General features: G+C 48.9%; 1 protein-coding gene across 1 annotated transcript in view; it reads right to left on the bottom strand.

Moving 5' to 3' along the window:
• Nucleotides 1-24,648, bottom strand: part of AUP1 (AUP1 lipid droplet regulating VLDL assembly factor) — a 142,187-nt gene that overhangs the window by 26,505 nt on the left and 91,034 nt on the right. The window contains exon 10 of the mRNA XM_078678822.1: nucleotides 16,001-16,155. Within this exon, the coding sequence (XP_078534948.1) occupies nucleotides 16,001-16,155 (155 nt within the window). The remainder of the gene's footprint in view (nucleotides 1-16,000; nucleotides 16,156-24,648) is intronic.

The following is a 24,648-nucleotide window of genomic DNA, read 5'->3' as shown; positions in this document are numbered from 1 at the left end:
GTCTGCATGTTGTGGATTCGGGCCGGATTGGGATAGGCAAAAGCCTTCGTGTATCTATTGTGGCTCCCAGATACGCCGGTGTGTTGGATGGCTGTAGATGGGATTTGACAAGATTCCCTGTGAAGACAAGATCGTGGAGCAACTGCACTGCTTAGCGAGTGTGATGGAGACAGCTTTTTAATGGGTTGGCTTTTATAAGTCAATCGTGTAGATAAGGGAAGACGTGAATGTGTTGTCTTCGGAAGTGAGCTGCGACTACTGCTAGACACTTGGTGAAAACCCTGGGTGCGGTAGTTAAACCGAATGGGAGCACCTTGAACTGATAATGTCGTCCTGCTACTACGAACCTTAGGTATTTGCGATGAGCAGGATGTATTGGGATATGGAAATCTGTGTCCTTTAAGTCCAGAGTGGACAGGAAGTCGCCTTGTTGAAGGAGCGGAAGTACTTGTTGTAGTACGACCATGTAAAAGTGGTCTGACTGAACGTATAGGTTTAGTTCTCGGAGGTCCAGTATAGGCCTGAGAGACTTGTCCTTCTTGGGAATTAAGACGTATAGGGAGTATGCTCCAGTCCCTTGATGTTTTAAAGGGACTGGGTCTATTGCTTCTTTTTTAACAGATTGATTTTTTTTTTTTTTTAGAAGGGTGAGATGTTCCTGTGACATTGCATGTGATCTTGGAAGAATGCTTGGGGGAGTGTAAGTTCCAGGCAGTAACTTTTTTGGATCATTTTTAGAACCCATTTGTCTGAGGTGATGTTGTCCCAGACAGGGAGAAATTGAGAGCGATGTCCCCAGACAGGAGTGGAATGATCGGAGGGTAGTGGAAGGAAGTCACTGTTTGTCATTAGCGAGGGAAGTGCGTGTGGAGTTACCTCTGCCTCTTCCCTTACCATTGTTTCCCTTTAAAACATCCTCTAAAATATCCTCTTGATGAGGGCGATTGGTTGTAGCCCTTGTAAGAGCAGGGAGGATTTTCTGTGGTAGCAGTCTTGGAACCACCCCTGTAAAAGGAGCGGCGAAAGGAACCTCTACTGGCAGGTAATTGTGAAGCCCCCATGGACTGTGCGACCTCAGTGTCCTTTTTCATTTTCTCCAGTGATGAGTCAACTGCTGGACCACAGAGGTGTTCCTTGTCGAAAGGTTGATTATGAACGGAGGCCTGTATCTCCGGTTTGAAGCCTGATCTTCTTAGCCATGCGTGTCTGCGTAGGAACACGCTTGTGTTTACTGCACGTGCTGCTGTGTCTGCTGCATCTAATGCACATTCGATGGAAGTATTGGCAATGAGTTTTCCTTCTTGAATGATTAGATTTATGCTCATCAGGCAGATGATGGATATGTTTTTCCAAATCATAATGAGCTCGATCATATCTGGCTGGCAAAGCCTGAGCATGGGCACTGCGCCAGTGATTAGCTGCCTGAGAAGCTGCCCCTTTACTTGATGCATCAATTAACTTGGACTCTTTATCAGGAGGAGGGGCCTCGCCGGTTTGTGAATTTGCTGTTTTACCAGCATTAGAGACCACCAAAGAGTCTAAGGGCAGCTGACCCTGGATGTAAACAGGGTCAGTAGGTGTCGGTTTATATTTTTTCCTCAACCCTGGGCCTGATGATTCTTGCCCTGACAAGGTCTTTGAAAACCTCATCGGCATGCTTAAGCATCCCCTTAAGTATTGGTAAAGTGTGTGTTTTATGAGTGGAGCTTAAGGGTAATATAGTGAAAATGATGAGCTGGAACATTGCAGGTTTACGCTCAAAAAGGGGTGACATAAGATGGCTGGATCTGTTAAAAGAATGTGACGTGGTGACCCTACAGGAGACGTGGGATAGGGATTGTGATTTCTGGTTAGATGGATATACTTCTTATTTTTCAGCTGCTCAGATATCGAGCTCAGGTCGAAATAAAGGGGGTTTGTTCCTAATTTCTGTTAATGTGAGGGGCACTGTAAAGGTATTAAACACATCATCCAAAAACTACTTGGTTTTGGAGGTCACTATGCCTAATAATTATAAATGTGTCTACATTAACTTTTATAATGCCAAACAAAGCACAACACAAAATGACAACATTAACTCCTTGACTGAGTTTTTACGTAAATATAAGGAGGGTCAAACCACTTTTGTATATTTTACCCTGATGGGGGATTTTAATATACATTTATGTCAGCAGATTTGCCAGTTTAAAGATACTATAAACATTGATATGCTGCCATTTCCACATTTTGAACACTCTGTAATGGGGTCTGCCCTAGAAGAACTTCTTCATGAGAACGATTTATATGAACCAGAGTTCTTCGACACTATTGAGAGGGTACCAACTTACAGTGCTAGGGATAGCAATACTATCATAGATTATATATTCATTTCGCCGGGCATGCTACAAAATGTAATTTTTTATAATGCTGTACACACTATATTTAGCTACCATAACCCTGTAGTGTTAGAAGTAGATAATAACAACTTGTTTTTATTTAACAAAGGAACAAATGCAGAGACATTTACTGATTTAATTGTCAAGGACCAGGGGAGACGGGTTAAATGGAGCAATATCATCCCAGAGGACTTTTTTTATTCCCTTAACTTAAAGGTGGGTAAAGAAATTATCTGTAGGGACCCACTAAAGTTTGAGGGGAATGTAATTCGGTCATTCGAAATAATTTGTCATCAAGTAGCGGATGATTTAAAATGCAATTTTAAAAACAAGGAGAAAAAGGCAAAGGGGTGGTTTGATAATGAATGCTCCAAATCTCAGAGAACTATATAAAGCATTAAAAAAGACACCCCGAGATAAACAGGAGGTGGCCAGACTTAGGAAAAAGTATCATTTAAATATCCTAAGACGAAAAAACTAAATAAAAAGACAGGCATGGGATGACCTACATGAGAAGGCTACTCTGAGGGATAGCGCTAAATTCTGGAAAATTGTTAACACCCCTTTTTTTAATGGGAAAGAAAATGCGCCACAAGAAGTAAATATCCCCGAACAGGACTGGCTGGATCATTTTCAAAAAATCTATGGCAGTAATCTCGACCCAGGCCCTCTAGATCAATTTTTGATTGAAACGCAGGAGATCTTACCCAGTTTTACTATAAAGGAGGTACAGAAGGCAATTGAGGACACAGCGGGCAAGAAGGCCCCAGGACCGGATGGCGTACCGGCCGACATGTTCAAAGCAAACCCGGGCATGTGGGCAGTGGTCCTTACCAATGTCTTTAATGTGATTAGTTTGGATAAGATGGGAGCCCCAACATCTTGGTCACAGTCCACTATAATCCCCATATTTAAGAAGGGCCAAAGGGGGGACCCAAGATGCTATAGGCCCGTATCTTTGCTAGATTCTTCTTTTAAAATTCTGGGTAAGGTGATCCTAGAAAGAATCTCAGCTTGGGCAACAAATGAGGATATTCTGTGCGAGGCTCAGTATGGCTTTCGATCTGGGAGAGGCACAGAGGATCAATGCCTACATTTACATCTTACTCTGAGCAAATACACAGTAGCATCGAAGGGGATGATGTACTTGGCATTTATGGACTTGTCCACAGCTTTTGACCTAGTTAATAGGTCAAAGCTGTGGGCAATACTCCTGGAAATGGGCCTGGATCGAGCACTTGTAAACTTTTTGGCGCAACTCCATGGTGACTTGAGGGCGACCATTCGCATGTCTCAAGAGGGAAATTGTACTGCTTTTTTTAAATCTGGAAGGGGGGTGCGCCAAGGGTGCATTTTGGCCCCCATGCTTTTTTCTCTTTATATTAATTCATTAGGAAAGTCCCTGGAAGAGGCCTCCATTGATGTACCGCGTATGGGTGGCTCCCTGTTGCCGGTTCTATTATATGCCGACGACACGGTATTGTTGTCGAGAACCCCAAATGGCCTACAATATCTATTAAATTCCTTTGGGGCTTTCATGCAAGACCTGGATTTATTAGTAAACATAGAGAAATCCTGTTGGACTTTGGCCCTTAGGGCAGGTTCACCCCTAGACTTTTTGCGTGAAATGGTGACCTGGCAATGGTGATTTTTGGGATTCTGCGCACTTTCACTGTGTCCCAGTGGAAAGTGCGTGCGCACTCTGAGTGCATGTGCTGAGCTAGGCCTGCCCGCCCATAGGAATGCATGGGGAATGTATGTGTCCCTGGTAGTTCCTGATGCGTGGGGTGTACAGGCTTGAGTCTGGTATGTGTGAACTCGTGAGAATGAATGCTGCGCAACGGTATGTGCGGCTTGTATGTGTCTAGTGGGGAAGTATCATTTCTAGACATGGCTGTACGTGTGCTGTGAGGGTGCTGGCGTGTGATTGGCTGGAGCTGGCTGGCATGCCAGGCTCCAGGAAGTCTGGGTGGGTCTGCCCGGTGGTGAGTGGGAGATTAGCATGAGTGATGTGTGGGAGGAGTGTACCTGTGTCCTGGATGGGCTGGGTTTTCCCCACACAATGCTGGCTCCGCCCCCCTGTGGTGTGTCTAATGACCCAAGCCCTGCCAGTGAATAGAGAGGGTGGCTGAGGTAAACAGAGTACTCAAGAACCAGCTGCGACTGGTTCCGCCCCCACTCTGCACCTTCAGACAAAGGGAAATGCTGTATAAAAATGGGGCTGTGTCCCCACAGTTTTGTTCTCTTCCAGGATCCTGAGGGGGCTGCTGCTGCTGGGGCCAGGAGGACCGCCACTTGGGCTGTCTCCCTGCCTGGAGACCCAGTGAGCTGGCTCTGGGCCCAGCCTTGCCCCCCCTGCCCCCCTGGAGGACTTTTGCTGGACTTTGGGCTGTCCTCTAGCGCTGGGAGCGCTGGAATTGCCTCTTAGCGCTTGGAAGCGCTTTTGTTCTGCTATAGCGCTTTGGAGCGCTTTCTTGTGGCTTGTAGCGCTTTATTTGAAGAGGCCGGTGCCCACCCGGCATTGGCCGCCCCAAGCGAGTGCCACCTCGCTTATTCTCGAGTGTTTTGTCGCCTGGCAGGTGCCCACCCTGCCAGGGACCTTGCCGCTGTTTTTATAATTTACCTCGAGGGAGGCCACCCCTCGGTAAATTCAGCCCCCGCCTAGAAGCACCGGAGATGGGCCGCCGCGCTGCCCGCGACGACCCGGAAGTGTTTCTGCCGGCCGGCCAATCCGAGAGCGGGCCGACCGGAAGTCCCGCCCCGCAGCCGCGACCTGGAAGTCAGGCAGGCCGGGGGCGAGAGAGAGGCAGGCGGAAGCTGCTGCCTGCACGGAGAGCCGGGCAGAAGCCTGGCAGCGAGGAGCTGACGCCTCGAGGAGCCGCCGCCTCCCCAGCGAGACCGGGTGAGTGCAGAGGCAGTGGTGCCTTCCCCCCCCAGAGCGGCCCCGGTTGCTAGGGGGCCGCCCCGACGAGAGGGGCATTGCGTGTCTTAGAGCCTGCAGGGCTCTTGGGGGGCATTCTTGATTGAGTCCACGAAGGGCTCCGGCGGCCATTTGCGGTAGAGGGGGGCGTCGGGGCATATTGTCGGTGCCCGCCCCCCCTGTGTGCTCGCCCCAACCAGTGGGGCATTTCTTTACGAAGAGCCTGCGAGGCTCAGGGCAGCATTTGGTGTCTGTGGTGGAGTGGCCCCAGAAGGCCCCACCTTGCCCCCACCTGGTTGTGAGCCTGAGAGAGGCTCTTGGGGGCATTTCTGTGTCTAGAGTCCTGAGGGGCTCGAGGTGCCCCGGGGGCATCAGTTGATTTAGAGCCCAGCGAGGCTCTTGGCAGACATTGTCACTTTGAGTCCCCAGAGAGGGGACTCCCACAGAGAAGCGCCCCAGTAGTGCCTAGAGCCTAAGAGAGGCTCGGGGGCCAATTTATTTCTTGAGAGCCCAGCGAAGCTCCCACATTGGCCCCATTGTTGTTTTGAGCCCTGGCAGGCTCAAACATTGTTGCACCAGTTGCCCAGCACTTTGTGGGCAACTACTCCGTTTAGGCCCTCTGACTTTGGACACAGGGCGTCCTAGCCCCAACAAGGCCAGAGGGCCTAGGGACAGTCACAGGTGGTGACTTACGTGAGTTTGGCGCAATTGTACTTTCTGCACCTCTGAATGTATTGTGATGCATCATGTGTTTTCCCCCTTACACCTCTGAATGAATGTTATGCATTGCATCATGTGTTTTCCTCTTACACCCCTACAGGTATTGTAATACATAGGTGGTTGTTTTCTCCCTAGTACAGGTGGTGCTAGTGAGGTCCTGGTTACCAGTGATTACTGGTTGTGTGCTATTTTGTGCTATATTCTATGTACTAAGTGCTATTTCTGTAAGTGCTACTTCTGATTCCTGACAGTGGTCCAGGTGGCCCTGTCTTGTAAATAATCCCCTGTAAATTCTGCCCGTGCCTCTGGCACATTGTAAAGTGTGTGTTTTATCTACTGTGTTTTGGTGTAATACAAAGGCTATTTTGTATATAACCTTGTGTGGAGTTTCCTTTGTGGTGGGCCTTTGGTTGTTGTTGCTGGGGTGCGTGCGCAAATACTTAACTTACATCGCCTCCAAGTTTGGCCTTGCTGCTCGCGCCACGTTACCTAGAGGGTGAGTAGGGGTTATCTTGGCGTGTAACTCCCTTGCCCTGACTTGGGGGTGGTGGTCTCTGACTGACTTTGGCGAAAACCCTGGCCAGCCGGGGATCCCATTTCCAACAAATCCCATGTAATGGCAGTAGGCAAACGCAAGAATAGTATTAAAACCCTCTACTGTAATGACTCAGTACTCTCCAAAGTCAAAGTTTTCACCTACCTAGGAGTGGTGTTTGATGAGAAAGGGACGTGGGCCCCATCAATTTCAAGCAAAGCAGCGGCAGTAAAGAGATCGGCTGCAGCTATCCTGGGCTTTGCAAAAAGGACTGGGCGGGAAACCAGCTGAGGCTATACTGTCTATTTACAGAGCCAAAACCCTGGCTATTGCCAGGTATGGGGCCTCGATATGGGGCTATAAAAATCTGGCTCATATACAAAGAGAGGAGAACATATTTTTGCGATCTCTTATGGGCCTTCCCCAATCTACCTCAGTTTTTGCAGTCCATATGGAATTGGGGATGGGGTATATTGAAGACTCACTGTCCTTGGCCCCGCTATTGTCATGGATTAGGACATGGCTTAACCCAGCTTTCACTTTAAATCATAAGATCATTAGGGATTGTATGGGGCGGGACAATGTGGCTGAGATCGGGTGGCTAACACATATTAAAACTACAGCAGTATACCTGGGCCGTCCTGACCTATATACAAAACCATAGAACGTGATGAGAGAGGACATTAATTGGGTTAAGACCCACTTCGTAATGAAAAAGGAGGCAGAAAGGGAGGCTAGTGAAATTTTGAAGCCAACTGTAAGGTCTCACTATATGATGATTACATCGTTATCCATACAACCATACTTGACGATAGTAAATAAGCCATTTCATCGATGGCTCCTTACAAAATTTCGCTTTAACCAAGTTCACCTTCTGCTAGGGGAATATGAAAAGTGGTGCAAGCCTCACGAGAATGCTCCCTGCAAATGTGATGACTTTTCTGACCAGGACTTATTGCATTTTGTGTTTTTTTGTCCCTTTTTTAAGAGTGGGAGGGAAAAGTTCATCAAGCCAATACTGAAAGATCAAGGTTTTATGCAGGTTAAACCAGCTTTATGGTTCCTGCAGCTTATGGAATCACCATTAGTAATGTATGGGGTAGCTAATTTCCTGACAATGTCTATTCGATCCAGGCAAAAGAGGCTTCGGACAACTTTGACCCTAAATTATGGGAAATTATGATTCATCGAATAATTTTTAGACGAATAGTCATGCAAGATTTGATCTTTAGTAAATATTAATTCATGAACACAAGGTTTGCACATTTCTCCCTGGCAGCTAATACTCTGTAAATAGAACGTAGTCACCTTTTTTTAATTATAAATTTGTAAGATTTGCACATTTTGTTATGGTCCCAAAAAAAATTGGTTATATAGTTAACCTTGATCACTACTGAAGATGTGTTTACATTGAATTCTTGTTTTTAATTATAACTTTAAAAAAATTGCTTTTTACTATCTGTGTTTGTATGATCGAAAGTGGATGTATAGCATACTTTTATGATTTTAAAATAATCGAATAAAGTGTATTTGACTCTGACTCTGAGTGGAGCTTAAGGTCTTGAATAAGAAGTCCTCCTCTAAAGTCTCCTAATGTTTCCGACACATGATAGTGAGCAGCCCTTCTAAGAAGCTCAATATAACCTATATGGTCATCCAGAGGTGATGGCCTTGATGGATACAAATCAGGGTCATTGTCTGTATGTGGATCAGTATTATAATCCTTCCATGGGTCAACATCTTGTGGCCTGTTACCCCCATCCCAATCCTCCTGTGGGTCAGGTGATAGTGGTGGTGCATTAGTGGGGGTAATGAGGAGGCGAAGTACAAAGTGGTGATGGGTTTGTACCCATATTCCTTTTCTTTAGAGGTGTATGATGCTCATCCTGATGTGCCAATTTCCTTTTTTTAGGTAATTTTGCATGAATATGTCCAGTATCTGGGTTGATAACCAGTTAGGAATATGCTACTTACCAGTATGCATCTGTTCTTGGCATAGAGGGCTGCAGAGTGGTACATTTATGAATAGATCGCCATCTGGTGTTGGGCTCGGATGATTGCACTTTGTTTTTCTTCTGGAGAAGTCTTTGTCGTCATAGGTGACTCCTCCTCTCGGTGTTAGTGCGCATGGGCATCGGCTCCATCCTTAGATTGTTTTGCCATAGTAGGGTTAGATGGAGTAGTGTAGTATAGTACATAAAGATATGCCCATGTAAATGTATCTAAATAAGATAATGTTGGGACAGACACAGGTTTCCGGGGAGGCAGGGAGGGCATGTACCACTCTGCAGCCCTCTATGCCAAGAACAGATGCATACTGGTAAGTAGCATATTCCGTTCGAGGCATATGGGCTGCAGATGGTACATTTATGAATAGATTGTACAGCAGTTACCTCCCTAGCGGTGGTCACCAGTGTCTGTCGCAACTGTCTGAAATAGAGTTTTTAATACAGCTTGGCCCACTCTGGCTTGTTGTGCAGCCTGTACATCAACACAGTAGTGCTTTGTGAATGTATGTGGTGTAGACCAAGTTGCTGCTCTACATATGTCATCTAGGGGAATGTTCCCTAAGAATGCCATAGATGCTCCTAGTTTTCTTGTGGAATGAGCTCTAGGAGGAACAGTTAATGTTCTCTTTGCTTTAATGTAACATATTTGTATACATCTTACAATCCATCTTGCGATGCCTGCTTTAGAGATAGGATTGCCCTTATGTGATGGGGAAAATGCTACAAATAGTTGTTTAGTTTTCCTGAAGTCTTGTGTTCTTTCTATGTAGTACAAAATGGCTCTTTTAACATCTAGTGTATGTAGAGCCCTTTCTGCCACCGTCTGTGGCTTTGGAAAGAAGACTGGTAATTCCACTGGCTGATTGATGTGGAATGCTGAAATTACTTTAGGCAAGAACTTTGGGTTTGTTCTAAGAACCACTTTATTCTGGTGTATCTGTAGGAATGGTTCTTGTATTGTTAATGCCTGTAGCTCGCTTACTCTTCTGAGTGAGGTAATGGCTATAAGGAATGCCACCTTCCATGTAAGGAATTGTATTTCGCACCTATGCATAGGTTCGAAGGGTGGCCCCATTAGTCTGGTGAGTACTACGTTGAGGTTCCAGACTGGGGAAGGTGGTAATCTTGGTGGAATGACTCTTTTAAGACCTTCCATGAATGCTTTTATCGCTGGTACTCTGAACAGTGATATGCGCTGCCTGTTTTGTAGGTATGCTGCTATAGCTGCTAGATGTACTCTGATAGATGTGTACGCTAGATTACATTGCTGTAAGTGTAACAAGTAGCAAATAATCTCCCTTGTTGATACGTCTAGAGGGTTGATATTGTTATTAGTACAGTGTATAGCAAACCTCTTCCACTTAGCTGCATAGCATGCTCTGGTGGTTGGACGTCTCGCTTGTTTAATTATTTCCATGCAATTTGGGGGGAGATCTAAGTACCCAAATTCTAGGATTTCAGGAGCCAGATCGCTAAGTTCAATTGAGTTGGATCTGGGTGCATTACGGTTCTGTGTAAGGTGCATGGGTAGAATTCGTAGCTTTTGATGTGGCACTTGTGAGAGTTGCAGGAGCGTGGTGAACCACGGCTGTCTTGCCCACGTGGGTGCTACTAGTATCATGGTCATTGAATGTTGTTGCAGTTTCCTGACCACTAATGGGATTAGTGGGAGAGGGGGAAAAGCGTATGCAAATTTGTTGGACCAATTTATCCATAACGCATTGCCCTGCGACAGGTGATGTGGGTACCTGGACGCGAAGCTTTGGCATTTTGCGTTCTGATGAGTGGCAAATAGGTCTATCTCTGGTTGTCCCCATCTTTGGAAGAATGGCTGCAGTATTTGTTGGTGCAGTTCCCATTCGTGTATTTGTTCCGACTGTCTGCTTAAGATGTCTGCTATCTGGTTTTGAACTCCTGGTAGGTGTTCGGCTAACAGATAGATGCTTTGAGGAATGGCCCATCTCCAAATTTCCTGTGCTAGTCTGGATAATTGGAGAGAGTGCGTCCCCCCCTGTTTTTGAATATAATACATTGCTGTCATGTTGTCTGTTCTGATCAGGACTGCTTTGTGGATAACATGTATCTGAAAGGCTTTCAATGCTAGAAACACTGCCAGTAGTTCTAGATAGTTGATGTGCAGTGTTCTTTCCTGCACACTTCACCTTCCTTGTACTGTGTATTTGTCCATATGTGCTCCCCATCCGGTGAGCGATGCGTCTGCTGTTATTGTCACCTGTGGAATTGGCTCTAGGAACGACCGCCCCTTGGTAATGTTTGTTCTGTTCCACCACTTCAGAGAGCGGTGTGTGCGGTCGTCTACCAACACCAGATCCGTAATCTGTCCTTGAGCCTGATTCCACTGTGTCGCTAAGCATTCTTGTAGCGGATGCATTTGTAGTTTTGCATATGGTATTAGCAGTATGCAGGATGACATCATGCCTAATAGTTGCATGAACACTCTTGCTGTTAGTGAGTGTTGTGGCTGAAATCTCTGAATGATTGTAAGCATTGCTTGGACTCTGATTGGGTTGGGGTACACTTTGGCTTTTTCTGTGTCTATGGTAGCCCCCAGATATTGTTGAACTTTGTTTGGTTGTAGGTGTGACTTTGTGTAGTTCACCGTGAACCCTAGCTGGTGTAGTAGCTGAATTGTCTTTTGTGTGTGTTGCAGACACTCCTCTTGCGACCTGGCTTTTATTAGCCAGTCGTCCAAGTATGGGAAGACATGAATTTGTTGTCTTCTTAGGTGAGCTGCTACCACTGCCAGGCATTTTGTGAACACCCTTGGTGCCGTCGTGACACCAAATGGGAGGACTTTGAACTGATAATGTTGTCCTTCTACCACAAACCTGAGGTATTTCCTGTGGGCTTTGTGAATAGGGATATGAAAGTAAGCGTCTTTTAGATCCAGTGTAGAAAGAAAGTCCCCTTTCTTCAGTAAAGGAAGTACTTGTTGGAGCGTGACCATGTGGAAATGTTCCGAATTTATGTATGCGTTGAGAGGTCTTAGGTCCAGTATTGGCCTTAGAGACCCGTCCTTTTTGGGGATTAGGAAGTATAGGGAGTATACTCCTGTTCCCTGTTGGTGCTGTGGAACCTTCTCTATGGCATGCTTTTCTAGCAGTGATATTACTTCCTGTTTTAACAGTGTCAGGTGATCTTGTTTCATTGGACGCTGTTTGGGGGGGATGTTTGGTGGGGTAGCTGTGAGTTCTAGGCAATAACCATGTTGGATAATTTGTCTTACCCACTTGTCTGATGTGATGTTTACCCAGACAGGTAGGAACTGTGATAGGCGTCCCCCTACCGGTGTTATATGGTCTGGGGGAAGCTCTATGAAGTCACTGTTTTGGGGTTGGAGAGTTGCGGTTGTTGTTGTTTCCGCGACCTCTACCCTTGTTGATGTTACCCCTGTATCCACCTCTAGAATTACCTCTGGGTGATGTAGGTGTAAAAGAGGTTTGCTGTTGGTTTGTACCTGTACTTTTGGATCCTCCTCTATAGGTGGATCTACGAAAGGAACCTCTTTGTGTCGGCTGTTGCAATGCTCCCATTGATTTAGCCGTTTCTGTATCCTTTTTCATTTTTTCTAGGGCCTCATCTGTCCCTGTGCCAAAAAGTGTTTTCCCATCAAAAGGTTGGTTCAGTAACGATGTTTGTACCTCTTGTTTGAATCCTGACACTCTGAGCCATGCATGTCTCCTTAACATGATGCTTGTATTTGTCGACCTTGCCGCAGTTTCTGCCGCGTCTAGGGCGCACTTTATTGAAGTGTTAGTAATTAACTTCCCTTCCTGTATGAGTTGATCTGCCCTCTTTTGATGTTCTTTAGGGAGATGTTTGATGAGTGTTTCTAACTCATCATAATGCGCTCTGTCATACCTTGCAAGTAGTGCTTGCGTATTAGCTATGCGCCAACTGTTTGCCGCTTGAGATGCTACTCTCTTGCCAGAGGCATCTATTAGTTTAGACTCTTTGTCAGGAGGTGGCGCTTCTCCTGTAGATAAAGAGTTTGCTCTCTTGCGAGCGTTTGTGACCACTAGTGAGTCTAGAGGAATTTGTCCCTTAATGTATATTGGGTCTTTTGGAGCTGCCCTATATTTTTTATCAATTCTTGGGTTCAATACCCTAGCCCTCACTGGGTCTTTGAATATCTCTGATGTATGACTGAGAAGGCCTTTTAGCATTGGTAGTGTTCCTGATGTTTTTTGTGCAGTAGGTAGTGTCTCTAATAAGAAGTCCTGTACTAGAGGTTCTGTATGTAGGTCTACCTTATGAAATGTTGCTGCTCTAGTAATGAGTTGTGCAAACCCAGTATTGTCATCAGGAGGTGAAGGTTTTGAGGGATATGACTCAAGGTCGGTATCATTACCTGATCCCACATTATACTCCTCCCATGGGTCTGCCTCCTCTGGGATTGTGTCCTCATCATCTCCAGGGTGTCCCCCCTCCCCTGTGTCACTCTCTCCATCTGTTGTAGGTGTAGATGGACGTGTGGGAGGAATATCTGGCCTATTGTGAGGAAGAGGCGAAGATGGTGTGTGAGGTTTGGGAGAAGGGGGAGGAGTTGTATTCGTCCCCATTGTTCTCTTCTTTGGATGAGCCTTGTCGTCCAAATGTTCAGGTTTCCTCTTTTTAGGTAGTTCTGTGACTACCTTGCCAGTCTTTGGGTCAATAAACAAAGTCTTTTGTTTAGGATCCGTTCCGTGTTCCTGTGTCGGTACCGCAGTTTTTGGTTCCGAAAGGTGTTTTTTCTTTGAAATGTCCATTTGTATTTTCGGTGCCGAAGTTTTGTTCGGATCCGACTTCTTCGGTATCGAAGATGTCCCCGGTGTCGAGGGTGTTTTCGGCGCCGAAGCGTGCTTCGGTGTCGACATGGACTGCTTCGACTTCGAGCTTTCCTTGACCTGGTGCTTCGGTGTCGATGTGGTCGGTTTATCGGAACCGGAACCACTATGATGGGGGACCGAGTGTTTCGGTTTCTGTTTCGTTGCCGGGCTCGAAGGCGGGGCGTTGGAAACTTTTTTCGGTTGTCTGACCGGGCTCGAGGGCGGGGTCGACACCGTGCGGGGTCTGTTTTTCGGTAAAGGGACGTCGTCACTCACGGTTTGTTGGACGTCGATTTCCTCGACGTCGGACTCGTCCGCTTCTGACCCCGCCTCGTCGGCCTCTTCTTCCTCCTCTTCTGGGTGCTGGTCCTCGAACAGCTCCGGGATTGCTTGTGACTGCATTCTCGATACCTCGTGTCTTCGGGCTCGACGGTTTCTAATCGTCGACTTTGACGAGAACGCTGCACAGGCCTCACAGTCCCTGGATTCGTGTTCAGGGGACAAGCAGAGGTTGCACACTTCGTGTAGGTCCTTGTGTGGGAACTTAGCACCACACGTTGGACATTTTTTGAATGGAGTCCTTTCCATGGACCCCGGGCTGGACTACGTCGAGTTTCTCGTAGTCGTCGTCCTTCGAATCGCGTCGGTATGGAGTGAAGTCGCGTTCGATAACGATACCGTCGATTTGGAAAGGAATACGCGCCGGTTATAACCTTCTTTGTTGAAGTCGGTCCGGAGCGCTTCGATCCTCATCCGAACCCGATGGCGGAAAAAAACAATCTAAGGATGGAGCCGATGCCCATGCGCACTAACACCGAGAGGAGGAGTCACCTATGACGACAAAGACTTCTCCAGAAGAAAAACAAAGTGCAATCATCCGAGCCCAACACCAGATGGCGATCTATTCATAAATGTACCATCTGCAACCCATATGCCTCGAACTTTTTGTTTCGGATCCGGAGGTAGAACATCGGACCAAAACTCTTTTCTTTTTCCCCTTTAGTTGTAATTTTTCGGCGGCAAAAGTTTCTGCTCCGAACTCTTCAGCACCGAAGATTTAGGCTTGGACAAAGTTGGAGGATGGACGTGCTTGGTTTTTAGCGCAGAGGATTACGGTTTGGTGCCGCTAGTGGGCCAACTCGATCCCGAGCCGGAAGGCTTTTCTTTGTGTTTCGGCGTAGGGCCCGTGGGTGTGGTGCTCGAAACTCTCTCGGTGCCGAGCTTGGCCCACAGGCAGAGGGAGGACCGGAGCCTTTTTAGGTTTTGGTTGTTGGGGCAAGTGGGCTTCTGTACTCACAGACATTGACCCGGTGTAACTTGCTCCTCTTCTTCCATGTCGGAGTCGCGATATTTTCTTCTTCCCCAGCTCCTTGAGCGTGTCGTGGTCGGAATCTTGCCCCAAGATGTCTGGAACGGAGTCGCTTTGCTGCTGCATTTCGTGATGTGAAGCTAGACGGTCACGGAGCGTCTTATTCCATCTAAATGATCAGCACGAGTCGCAGTTGTTCTCACCCTGTTCCCGGGACAGAGATTGCATACTTCGTGCAGCTCGGTGCACGGAAACTTGGTGCGATACCCGGGACAGAGCTTGAATGGAGTCCGTTCCATCGACTGCTAGTGAGCCTGGTGCGGGTAGGCCCAACGGCCCTCCACGAGTTTTCCAATCGAAGATTCTTGGTTCCAAACGATACGAGGAGAATGGGAAACGCTATTGAGAAACAATACCGTGAAGGGTAGTGGGCTGCCCGAAGGGAATCCCTGAAACGGTGGGTGTCGAACCAGAGTGTAGCAATTCACATCTGTCAATCTTGTAGTGCTTTTTAAAAAAAGAAAAAGAGATGGTGTGAAAATAATTATGTTATAATTGTATAAAAACGAAAGGAATGACTTTAATAAAAAAAGAAATGAAAAAGTAGAAATTATGTATGTTCACTGATTGGTCATGCCCAGATAATTGAAAGCTAATGTGAAAATAATAAGAGGTCGTGGGGGAGCTGTTTGCTCTTGATTGTTTATTGTTATTCCCCTCTGCTCCCTGGCCCAAAATATTTGCCTAAGAGGGGGTCCCCGAACTTCTACTTGCAATTCACATCTAAACCTGATGCCGGAAAAAACTACAACAATGTAGTCGATGCCCATGCGCACTATCACCGAAAGGAGGAGTCACCTACCTCGTGACTGGAAAAGACTTCTCGAACAAAAACAAAGTGCAAACATCTACCCTAGATGGCAGTCTATGCAAAGCATGTGATCTACAGCTCACATTCCTCGAACAAATAGCTATGCCTTAAACTTCCAATGTACAGGAAATGCTCAACACTGCAGATGGCTTTCAAGGCTTTCAGGGCAAAACGCTAAAAAACAAAGCGTCTGGCAACAAGGAGAATCGTTTCACATCACTAACGAAAAGCCTAAAGAATTCCCCAGTGGATGCCTGGTGCCCAACGAAACATCTCTGGCGGCAGACAACTTGGCTTCACTAGTCGTTGGCCTCAAATTCAAAGAAATAAGGTGACAAACCTAATAGAAAAGGCTTGAGGCTGGAAGTACATAACATATGGAAACGCAACAGAAAGGAAAGCAGGATGGAATTCTGCAGATACTCTGAGTACCTTGGATGTATGTGCAGTGGTGTAGGAGGAACGTTTGACGTCAGTGGCAGACATGGTAGGCTGAGCCAAGCCGCCTGAGGTTGCGTCTTCCGCTGTGAATGAGATGGTCCCTTCCAGGAGGTTAGCAATGGTGGTGTCGACGCAGTCGGTCTTGGCTGTTGGGACAAGAGGTTGGATGTTTTAACAATAACGGAGTGGAAAGAAAATGGAAGGAAAGAGGCAAGGATTGGGCTGAACTTAAGAAGTAGAAAGGAGATTTTAGACAAGCACGGAAAAGGAAACATGGAGGACAGGGATCAGAAGAGACAGGGGGCAAATCCAATTACTAAAATGAGACAGTCAACATACAGCCACAATGCTTACATCGCCGCAAGGTTTCTTCCAGTCTACATGAACAGCTAGACATTTTTTGATTGGTAACATTTTTTGATTTGTAACATTTTTTGATTGGTAACATTTTTTGATTGGTAACATTTTTTGATTGGTAACATTTTTTGATTTGTAACATCTTCCTGGTTTCGTGGCTGGAACATATGACAGCACACATAACGTCTGATTTCTTTCGCCATCAGTCATGGAATTAGCTAATTCCACACTCATTGCCTCTCTAACCAAGGCCTGTTCCTTCAAATTTCTAAAGATGCTGATTTTTCCACACAAAGTAAACAAAGCAACCAAATATAGAACCCTTGCAGGCAAGCATGCTCAGCAGTCCCTAACCCAGTGCAGTAGAAACGTGTGTGCCCCTTATTCTGAACAAGCCACCCTGTTCCTTAAGCCTGGGTTGGAATATTTTGCAGTACCTCCTACTATTGATTCTAAACACGCTCTTACAAAGTTTGCCCCTTTAACAAACCAACCAGAGCTAGGACGAAAATAAATGCTGCCAAATGTTGCTGGCACACAAATGGTGGCAGGTTATAGGACAAGCATTGGAAATGCAATAGGTCTCGCAGCATTAGAGTTAGTGCTTTTAGAATTGTCTATGGGTTTTTTGTTGTAAATCTTTAGCATTTTTATTTCTTGTAGCCAATGCTAAAGAATTACAAATCAAAAAAGCCATAAACAATTGTAAAAGCTTTAACTAAAAATCCTCTGAGACCTATTGCACTGTGTGAGGGTGAGGTGTTGAGGGTGAGTGAGGGTGAGGGTGAGTGAGGGGTTGAGGGTGAGTGAGGGGTTGAGGGTGAGTGAGAGTGAGTGAGGGTGAGGGTGAGTGAGGGTGATTGTGAGTTAGGGTGAGGTGTTGAGGGTGGGTGAGGGTGAGGGTGAGGGGTTGAGGGTGAGTGATGATGAGTGAGGGTGAGTGAGGGTGATTGTGAGTTAGGGTGAGGTGTTGAGGGTGGGTGAGGGTGAGGGTGAGGGGTTGAGGGTGAGTGATGATGAGTGAGGGTGAGTGAGGGGTTGAGGGTGAGTGAGGGTGAGTGAGGGTGAGTGAGGGTGAGTGAGGGTGAGTGAGGGTGAGTGAGGGTGAGGGTGGGTGAGGGAGGGTGAGTGAGGGTGAGTGAGGGTGAGGGTGGGTGAGGGAGGGTGAGTGAGGGTGAGTGAGGGTGAGTGAGGGTGAGTGAGGGTGGGTGAGGGTGAGTGAGGGTGGGTGAGGGTGAGGGTGGGTGAGGGTGAGTGAGGGTGAGGGGTTGAGGGTGAGTGAGGGTGAGTGAGGGTGAGTGAGGGTGAGTGAGGGTGAGGTGTTGAGGGTGAGGTGTTGAGGGTGAGGTGTTGAGGGTGAGGTGTTGAGGGTGAGGTGTTGAGGGTGAGGTGTTGAGGGTGAGGTGTTGAGGGTGAGGTGTTGAGGGTGAGGTGTTGAGGGTGAGGTGTTGAGGGTGAGGTGTTGAGGGTGAGGTGTTGAGGGTGAGGTGTTGAGGGTGAGGTGTTGAGGGTGAGGTGTTGAGGGTGAGGTGTTGAGGGTGAGGTGTTGAGGGTGAGGTGTTGAGGGTGAGGTGTTGAGGGTGAGGTGTTGAGGGTGAGGTGTTGAGGGTGAGGTGTTGAGGGTGAGGTGTTGAGGGTGAGGTGTTGAGGGTGAGGTGTTGAGGGTGAGGTGTTGAGGGTGAGGTGTTGAGGGTGAGGGGTTGAGGGTGAGGGGTTGAGGGTGAGGGGTTGAGGGTGAGGGGTTGAGGGTGAGGGGTTGAGGGTGAGGGGTTGAGGGTGAGGGGTTGAGGGTGAGGGGTTGAGGGTGAGGGGTTGAGGGTGAGGGGTTGAGGGTGAGGGGTTGAGGGTGAGGGGTTGAGGGTGAGGGGTTGAGGGTGAGGGGTTGAGGGTGAGGGGTTGAGGGTGAGGGGTTGAGGGTGAGGGGTTGAGGGTGAGGGGTTGAGGGTGAGGGGTTGAGGGTGAGGGGTTGAGGGTGAGGGGTTGAGGGTGAGGGGTTGAGGGTGAGGGGTTGAGGGTGAGGGGTTGAGGGTGAGGGGTTGAGGGTGAGGGGTTGAGGGTGAGGGGTTGAGGGTGAGGGGTTGAGGGTGAGGGGTTGAGGGTGAGGGGTTGAGGGTGAGGGGTTGAGGGTGAGGGGTTGAGGGTGAGGGGTTGAGGGTGAGGGGTTGAGGGTGAGGGGTTGAGGGTGAGGGGTTGAGGGTGAGGGGTTGAGGGTGAGGGGTTGAGGGTGAGGGGTTGAGGGTGAGGGGTTGAGGGTGAGGGGTTGAGGGTGAGGGGTTGAGGGTGAGGGGTTGAGGGTGAGGGGTTGAGGGTGAGTGAGTGAGGGTGAGTGAGGGTGAGGTGTTGAGGGTGAGGTGTTGAGGGTGAGTGAGTGAGGTTGAGGGGTTGAGAGTGAGGTTGAGGGGTTGAGAGTGAGTGAGGGTGAGGTGTTGAGGGTGAGGAGTTGAGGGTGAGGGGGTGAGGGGTTGAGGGTGAGGGGTTGAGGGTGAGGGCGAGTGAGGGTGAGGGGGTGAGGGGTTGAGGGGGTGAGGGTGAGGTGTTGAGGGTGAGGTGTTGAGGGTGAGTGAGTGAGGGTGAGGCTGAGGTGTAGAGTGTGAGTGAGAGTAAGAGTGAGGGTGATTGAGGGTTTCAGTGTTAGTGAGGGTGAGGGGTTGAGGGTGAGTGAGGGTGAGGGTGAGTGAGGGTGAGGGTGAGTGAGGGTGAGGGGTTGAGGGTGAGTGAGGGTGAGGGGTTGAGGGTGGGTGAGGGTGAGTGAGGGTGAGGGGTTGAGGGTGAGTGAGGGTGAGGGGTTGAGGGTGAGTGAGGGTGAGGGTGAGTGAGGGTGAGTGAGGGTGAGGGTGAGTGAGGGTGAGTGAGGGTGAGGGTGAGTGAGGGTGAGTGAGGGTGAGTGAGGGTGAGTGAGGGAGGGTGAGGGGTTGAGGGGGAGGGGTCGAGGGGGAGGGGTCGAGGGTGAGTGAGGGTGAGGGGTTGAGGGTGAGTGAGGGTGAGGGGTTGAGGGTGAGTGAGGGTGAGGGGTTGAGGGTGAGTGAGGGTGAGGGTGAGGGTGGGTGAGGGTGGGTGAGGGTGAGTGAGGGTGGGTGAGGGTGAGGGTGGGTGAGGGTGAGTGAGGGTGAGGGGTTGAGGGTGAGTGAGGGTGAGTGAGGGTGAGTGAGGGTGAGTGAGGGTGAGTGAGGGTGAGTGAGGGTGAGGGGTTGAGGGTGAGTGAGGGTGAGTGAGGGTGAGGGTGAGTGAGGGTGAGGGGTTGAGGGTGAGTGAGGGTGAGGGGTTGAGGGTGGGTGAGGGTGAGTGAGGGTGAGGGGTTGAGGGTGAGTGAGGGTGAGTGAGGGTGAGGGGTTGAGGGTGAGTGAGGGTGAGGGTGAGTGAGGGTGAGTGAGGGTGAGGGTGAGTGAGGGGGTGAGGGTGAGGGGGTGAGGGTGAGTGAGGGAGGGTGAGGGGTTGAGGGGGAGGGGTCGAGGGGGAGGGGTCGAGGGTGAGTGAGGGTGAGGGGGTGAGGGGTTGAGGGTGAGTGAGGGTGAGGGGTTGAGGGTGAGTGAGGGTGAGGGGTTGAGGGTGAGTGAGGGTGAGGGGTTGAGGGTGAGTGAGGGGTTGAGGGTGAGGGGTTGAGGGTGAGTGAGGGTGAGGTGTTGAGGGTGAGTGAGGGTGAGGGCGAGTGAGGGTGAGGGGTTGAGGGTGAGTGAGGGGTTGAGGGTGAGTGAGGGTGAGGGGTTGAGGATGAGGGGTTGAGGATGAGGGGTTGAGGGTGAGGGGTTGAGGGTGAGTGAGGGGTTGAGGGTCGCTGCATCCCATCTTCCGTATTGGGGAACAAAGGAACGATCCGAGCAAGCTCCCTGTCGGGTCATTCTTAAACGCCCCTTTGAAAGCACGTCAGCGGCAGTGTTGAGCGCCAGAAGGATTCGCTTCAGGGAAGAAGAGCTGGCCGCTTTGTTTCGGCGACTGCAATCCAGGAATGTGAAGTCAGGCGAACTTGAAAAATAAAAGTCTGGAAAAATGAAATCTTTCTGCCCTAATTTCCCCCAAAAGAGCCTCCATTCGCCTTGGTCAGGTTTTACGTTGCACATCTGATAGAAATGCTGGATCGCCGTTTACAGGGGCACGTCCTGCCTCTCCGCAGAAAGTACGTTTCTATTTCCAGGAAATAAGTGAGCGGCGCCAGACAGTGATGTCATCCAAGAAGTGCAACAGAGAAGCCACCACCACTGGATGCAGGACGCGTGCCTCGTAAAAGAAGCAACCTAACCCAAATCTGAGAGATCTAATACCGCATTAAAAAACAATGGCAAGTAAAAAAAACAAGCCATAATTGCTGCAAAATACATGTCGGGCGGAACACTATGCTAAGCACAGATTTTTAGCTTAGGTGTGTTTAAGCAACGCACTTAATTACTTTGGCCATGGCCCTCTGTGAGACCACCACCCCTGTGTTTTCATCTCACTTAAAGCCCTGCTGGGGAAACACTTTGAACCTAGCCTGCCTCAGCTTTTAGCGTGTGCTCTGTGGCTGTTTTTCATAAACAATTTCATGTGTCACATCTTTATTGGCGTGTTAATTAAAAAGCATTGCAATTATAGAATAAAAGCAAAAGGGCACTGGCAGTTCAACAGAGCTTTCAGACATATGTATAACCATAGAAGGACATTAAAACGTTTGAGATGAAAAGTGACCATCATCTGCAAGGCTATTTTAGTGCAACTGAGAATGAAAGTGGAATTCGGCACCAGTTTTCAAAGCACCAAACCTTATGGAGATTGCATGCGCCGTGCGACATTCCCAAGAATAAGCATCAGCAGTCCGAAGTAGTAAAACATAAGAGTTCGCTGCACACAGATTCCTACCTTGAGTCGCAACAGCTCCGGCTCAACTAACAATGTAGAGGGGACACTTTGCCAATCAGCGCAGCTCTTCTCATCGGGCCGACCCACAGCGGGAGGCAGACTTGTGCAAACTAGGCACCGTCGAGCCCCTATTTCTCTTGTGAATCACACGTACATGCAAAGCACGCAAAAACTTCTTTGAAGGAACATGGTAGCGACCTATCGACTTTGTCAGTGACTAATTCAAGTTGTTCCGCTGTCTGGCACTTCAGAGCCATCTGGATAGGGCAAGTAGCATAGCGACGGACTTTAACAAAACGGAGGGAAGAGAGGGGAGGGGGGAGGAGAAATGCGACACGGCGGGAAGGGGAGGGGGCGGAGCGGGTCAAATAAACAAACAAGCCGGAGGGAAGAGAGGGGAGGGGGGAGGAGAAACGCGACACGGCGGGAAGGGGAGGGGGCGGAGCGGGTAAACAAAGACGGACGTGCACGCGCTTTTAAGCTCAATGCGCATGCGCATTGAGCTTAAAAGTCACGGGCACTGCAAGGAATCGCCACGATTCCTTGCAGTGTGGATAAAGAGTAGATAAGTCGCAATACTCCCGCCTTGCTCGATGCGCATGCGCATCGACAGGCGAGACCTAAAAAACGAAGAATAGAGGTATACAATTGCCACAAATTACAACACTCCGCTTACTATGGGGAAAGAATCTCTCCACAAATATCTCCACCGCACATACTAGCAGCCCCTCTAACATGACCCTTCTTATCCCCACCCATACCCCCTCCGTCCCTCTCCCCCCGGACAGAACATCCCCCACCCACAACACACCACCATCTGAACAAGCCACCGCCCAAAGTTTATCCACCCCCCCTACCATCCCCCCCACGACAGACACCTCTCCCTCCCCTTCTCCCTTTCCACACCCACCCACGAGTCTCTCACACCTGACACAACAACTCCCACCCACAACACGCCTACATCTGCACACACCATCACTCGGAGTTTATCCACCCATCCCCCCCACGGCAGACACCTCTCCCTTCCCTGCTCCCTCCCCACTCCCACTCACAACTCTATCTCCCTCCCAACAAAAGATACAGAACATACCTCCTCCCTTACCTTAGCATCCCCCTCTCTCCCACCTCCTACTCTCAGCCCTCACTACCCTCCTGTCTCCCCCACTGTCTTCAGCCTGCACTCACTCTTCTACTCACCAGCACCGTCTCCCACTGAAGTCACTACCTATGCTTCCCACCCACCCCCTGCCTCACCTTCAACACCCACACCCCTCGCCCACAAACACGTCCACACCTTGAATACCATCCCACTCATTAGCATCGCGGAACCCCTCAACAACGCTAGTATACCCCCCCCCCCCCGATACCCTGCCTGCTCTCCAGCTCACTACTCCACCACTCCACCACTCACCAACGGCTCTCTCCACCAACACCTTCCCCAATGACCCTCATGACCTGACTTTATCCACCCTCCAACAAGTCAAAGAGGAAATCTTACAAATCAAAAAAGACGTCCACGCAATCAAAGACCTTCTCTCCTCACAGCCCAGTCTACCTCCCACCATCCCATTACCCTACAAACGACGCACCCTCCCTACATACCCTCGCCCCCGACGACACCAGCAATGGCCTACTATCCCCGTTCGCAATAAGTCCCACCGCCCCCGTCGTGTTCTCAACCCCTTGTCGGACCGCGACCTATGCTCTCTCCTACGCTCTTATGGCCCAGGTCCGGTAAAAGACTTCTCCAACTCACACATCCCCATACCCACAATTCTTACAAACCCTATGAGGCTCCCAACACTCAACGTCCCTAACAACCTCAGAAAAGTTCCCCTCACACTAGAAAGCTCGACCACCCTTCTCTCTCCCAAACTCAAATGCATCCTACTAAACTGCAGATCGGCCCAGAGACATTCCTCCGACATCGCGGATCTCGTCTCAGATAGGGAGCTGGACCTAGCCATTCTAACAGAAACGTGGCTCACTGAAGCCTCTACCCCGATTATGGACATACTAGTCCCCCCCAATTATCACATCATTAGGCTGGACAGGTCTCCTGGCAAGACAGGCGGGGGAATTGCATGCATTTTTAGGAGCAACCTCTCCGTTACTCAAGTCACCTCCCCCTCCCTTTCCTCCTGTGAACTCCTCTGCCTCGACATCACCAGTGAGGGCAAACAAGTCTGTGCTTTACATCTCATCTATCACCCGCCTGGTGACAATCTCATATTCACCCAACAATTCATGGACCTGATCACTTCCAATGCCGGTCGGCAGACCACTCAAGTCTACCTGGGTGACTTCAATCTCCACTGGAACGATCAGAAAGACACCGTGGTGAATAGTCTCAAAACTTTCCTCAATGCGCTTGACCTCACCCAATTATGCGATAAACCAACACACGACAAAGGCGCGATACTCGATCTCATCATTGCCAAAGAGAACGCTATTCAACTGGAGGCGATTCTACCCTGCGATTGGTCAGATCACCACATTATCACCTTCTTTATCAACGAAAAAGTTAAACCTAACCCTACTCAACCAATCAAATCCAAAACATGGAAAAGGGATTTGAAGAATCTTAACCCCTCCACCCTACCTCCCCACATCAGCAACCTCCTCCTTCCCCCTTCAGGTGCCTCGGATGTTCAATCACTGACTGACCACTACCTTGACTCTATGAATACAATAGTCAATGAAGTCGCCCCTCTGCAACTGAAGAGAGTCTCCACCAAAATTTCTAACCCTTGGTATGATGACAGACTCAATGACGAAAGGCGTAATATGCGAATGGCAGAGCGCACCTGGAGATCGGACCCTTCAGCACTGCATCTCAAAAAGCTTAAGAACAAGAGAAATGCCTACTTTAGGAAAATAAAGCGCACAAAGTCGGACTTCTTCAGCCGCCAGTTGGACCAAGCGAAGAACAGGCCAAGAAAGCTGTTCGAGCTAATCAAGACCCAAACAAAGGCACAACCCACACAATCAAACAGCACAACAAATGACACCCCACACTGTGAAGCCTTCTCTGCTTTCTTTAAACTAAAGACTGACAACATAAGAAATGACCTCAGCATGGATGTAAGCCGATACCCCAACCACACCAGAATGGCAGACACTCAACCTAAAAACAAGGCATCCTGGCAGTACTTCGATACCTACTCGGAAGAAGCAATACACAAACTGCTCTGCACCTTGAAGCCCTCTAATCACCTCATAGACCCTCTACCTGCTAATGCTGTAAAAGACTTTATCCCCTTGCTCCTCCCGCTCTGGACCAAGATCATCAACAGCTCTCTGCAACAAGGCCACATTCCAGACTCCCTTAAGGTGGGGCAAGTCACGCCTATACTCAAGAAACCTACAGCTGATCCGTCTGACCTAAACAACTATCGGCCCATCACCAATATCCCCACCCTGGCCAAACTGCTGGAGAAATGTGTACAACT

The sequence above is a fragment of the Lissotriton helveticus genome, chromosome 2_2 (genome assembly GCF_964261635.1).
Source record: "Lissotriton helveticus chromosome 2_2, aLisHel1.1, whole genome shotgun sequence".
Classification (NCBI taxonomy): Eukaryota; Metazoa; Chordata; class Amphibia; order Caudata; family Salamandridae; genus Lissotriton; species Lissotriton helveticus.
Note: the sequence above shows the minus strand (reverse complement) of the source record. Positions and strands in the feature narration are given on the sequence as shown.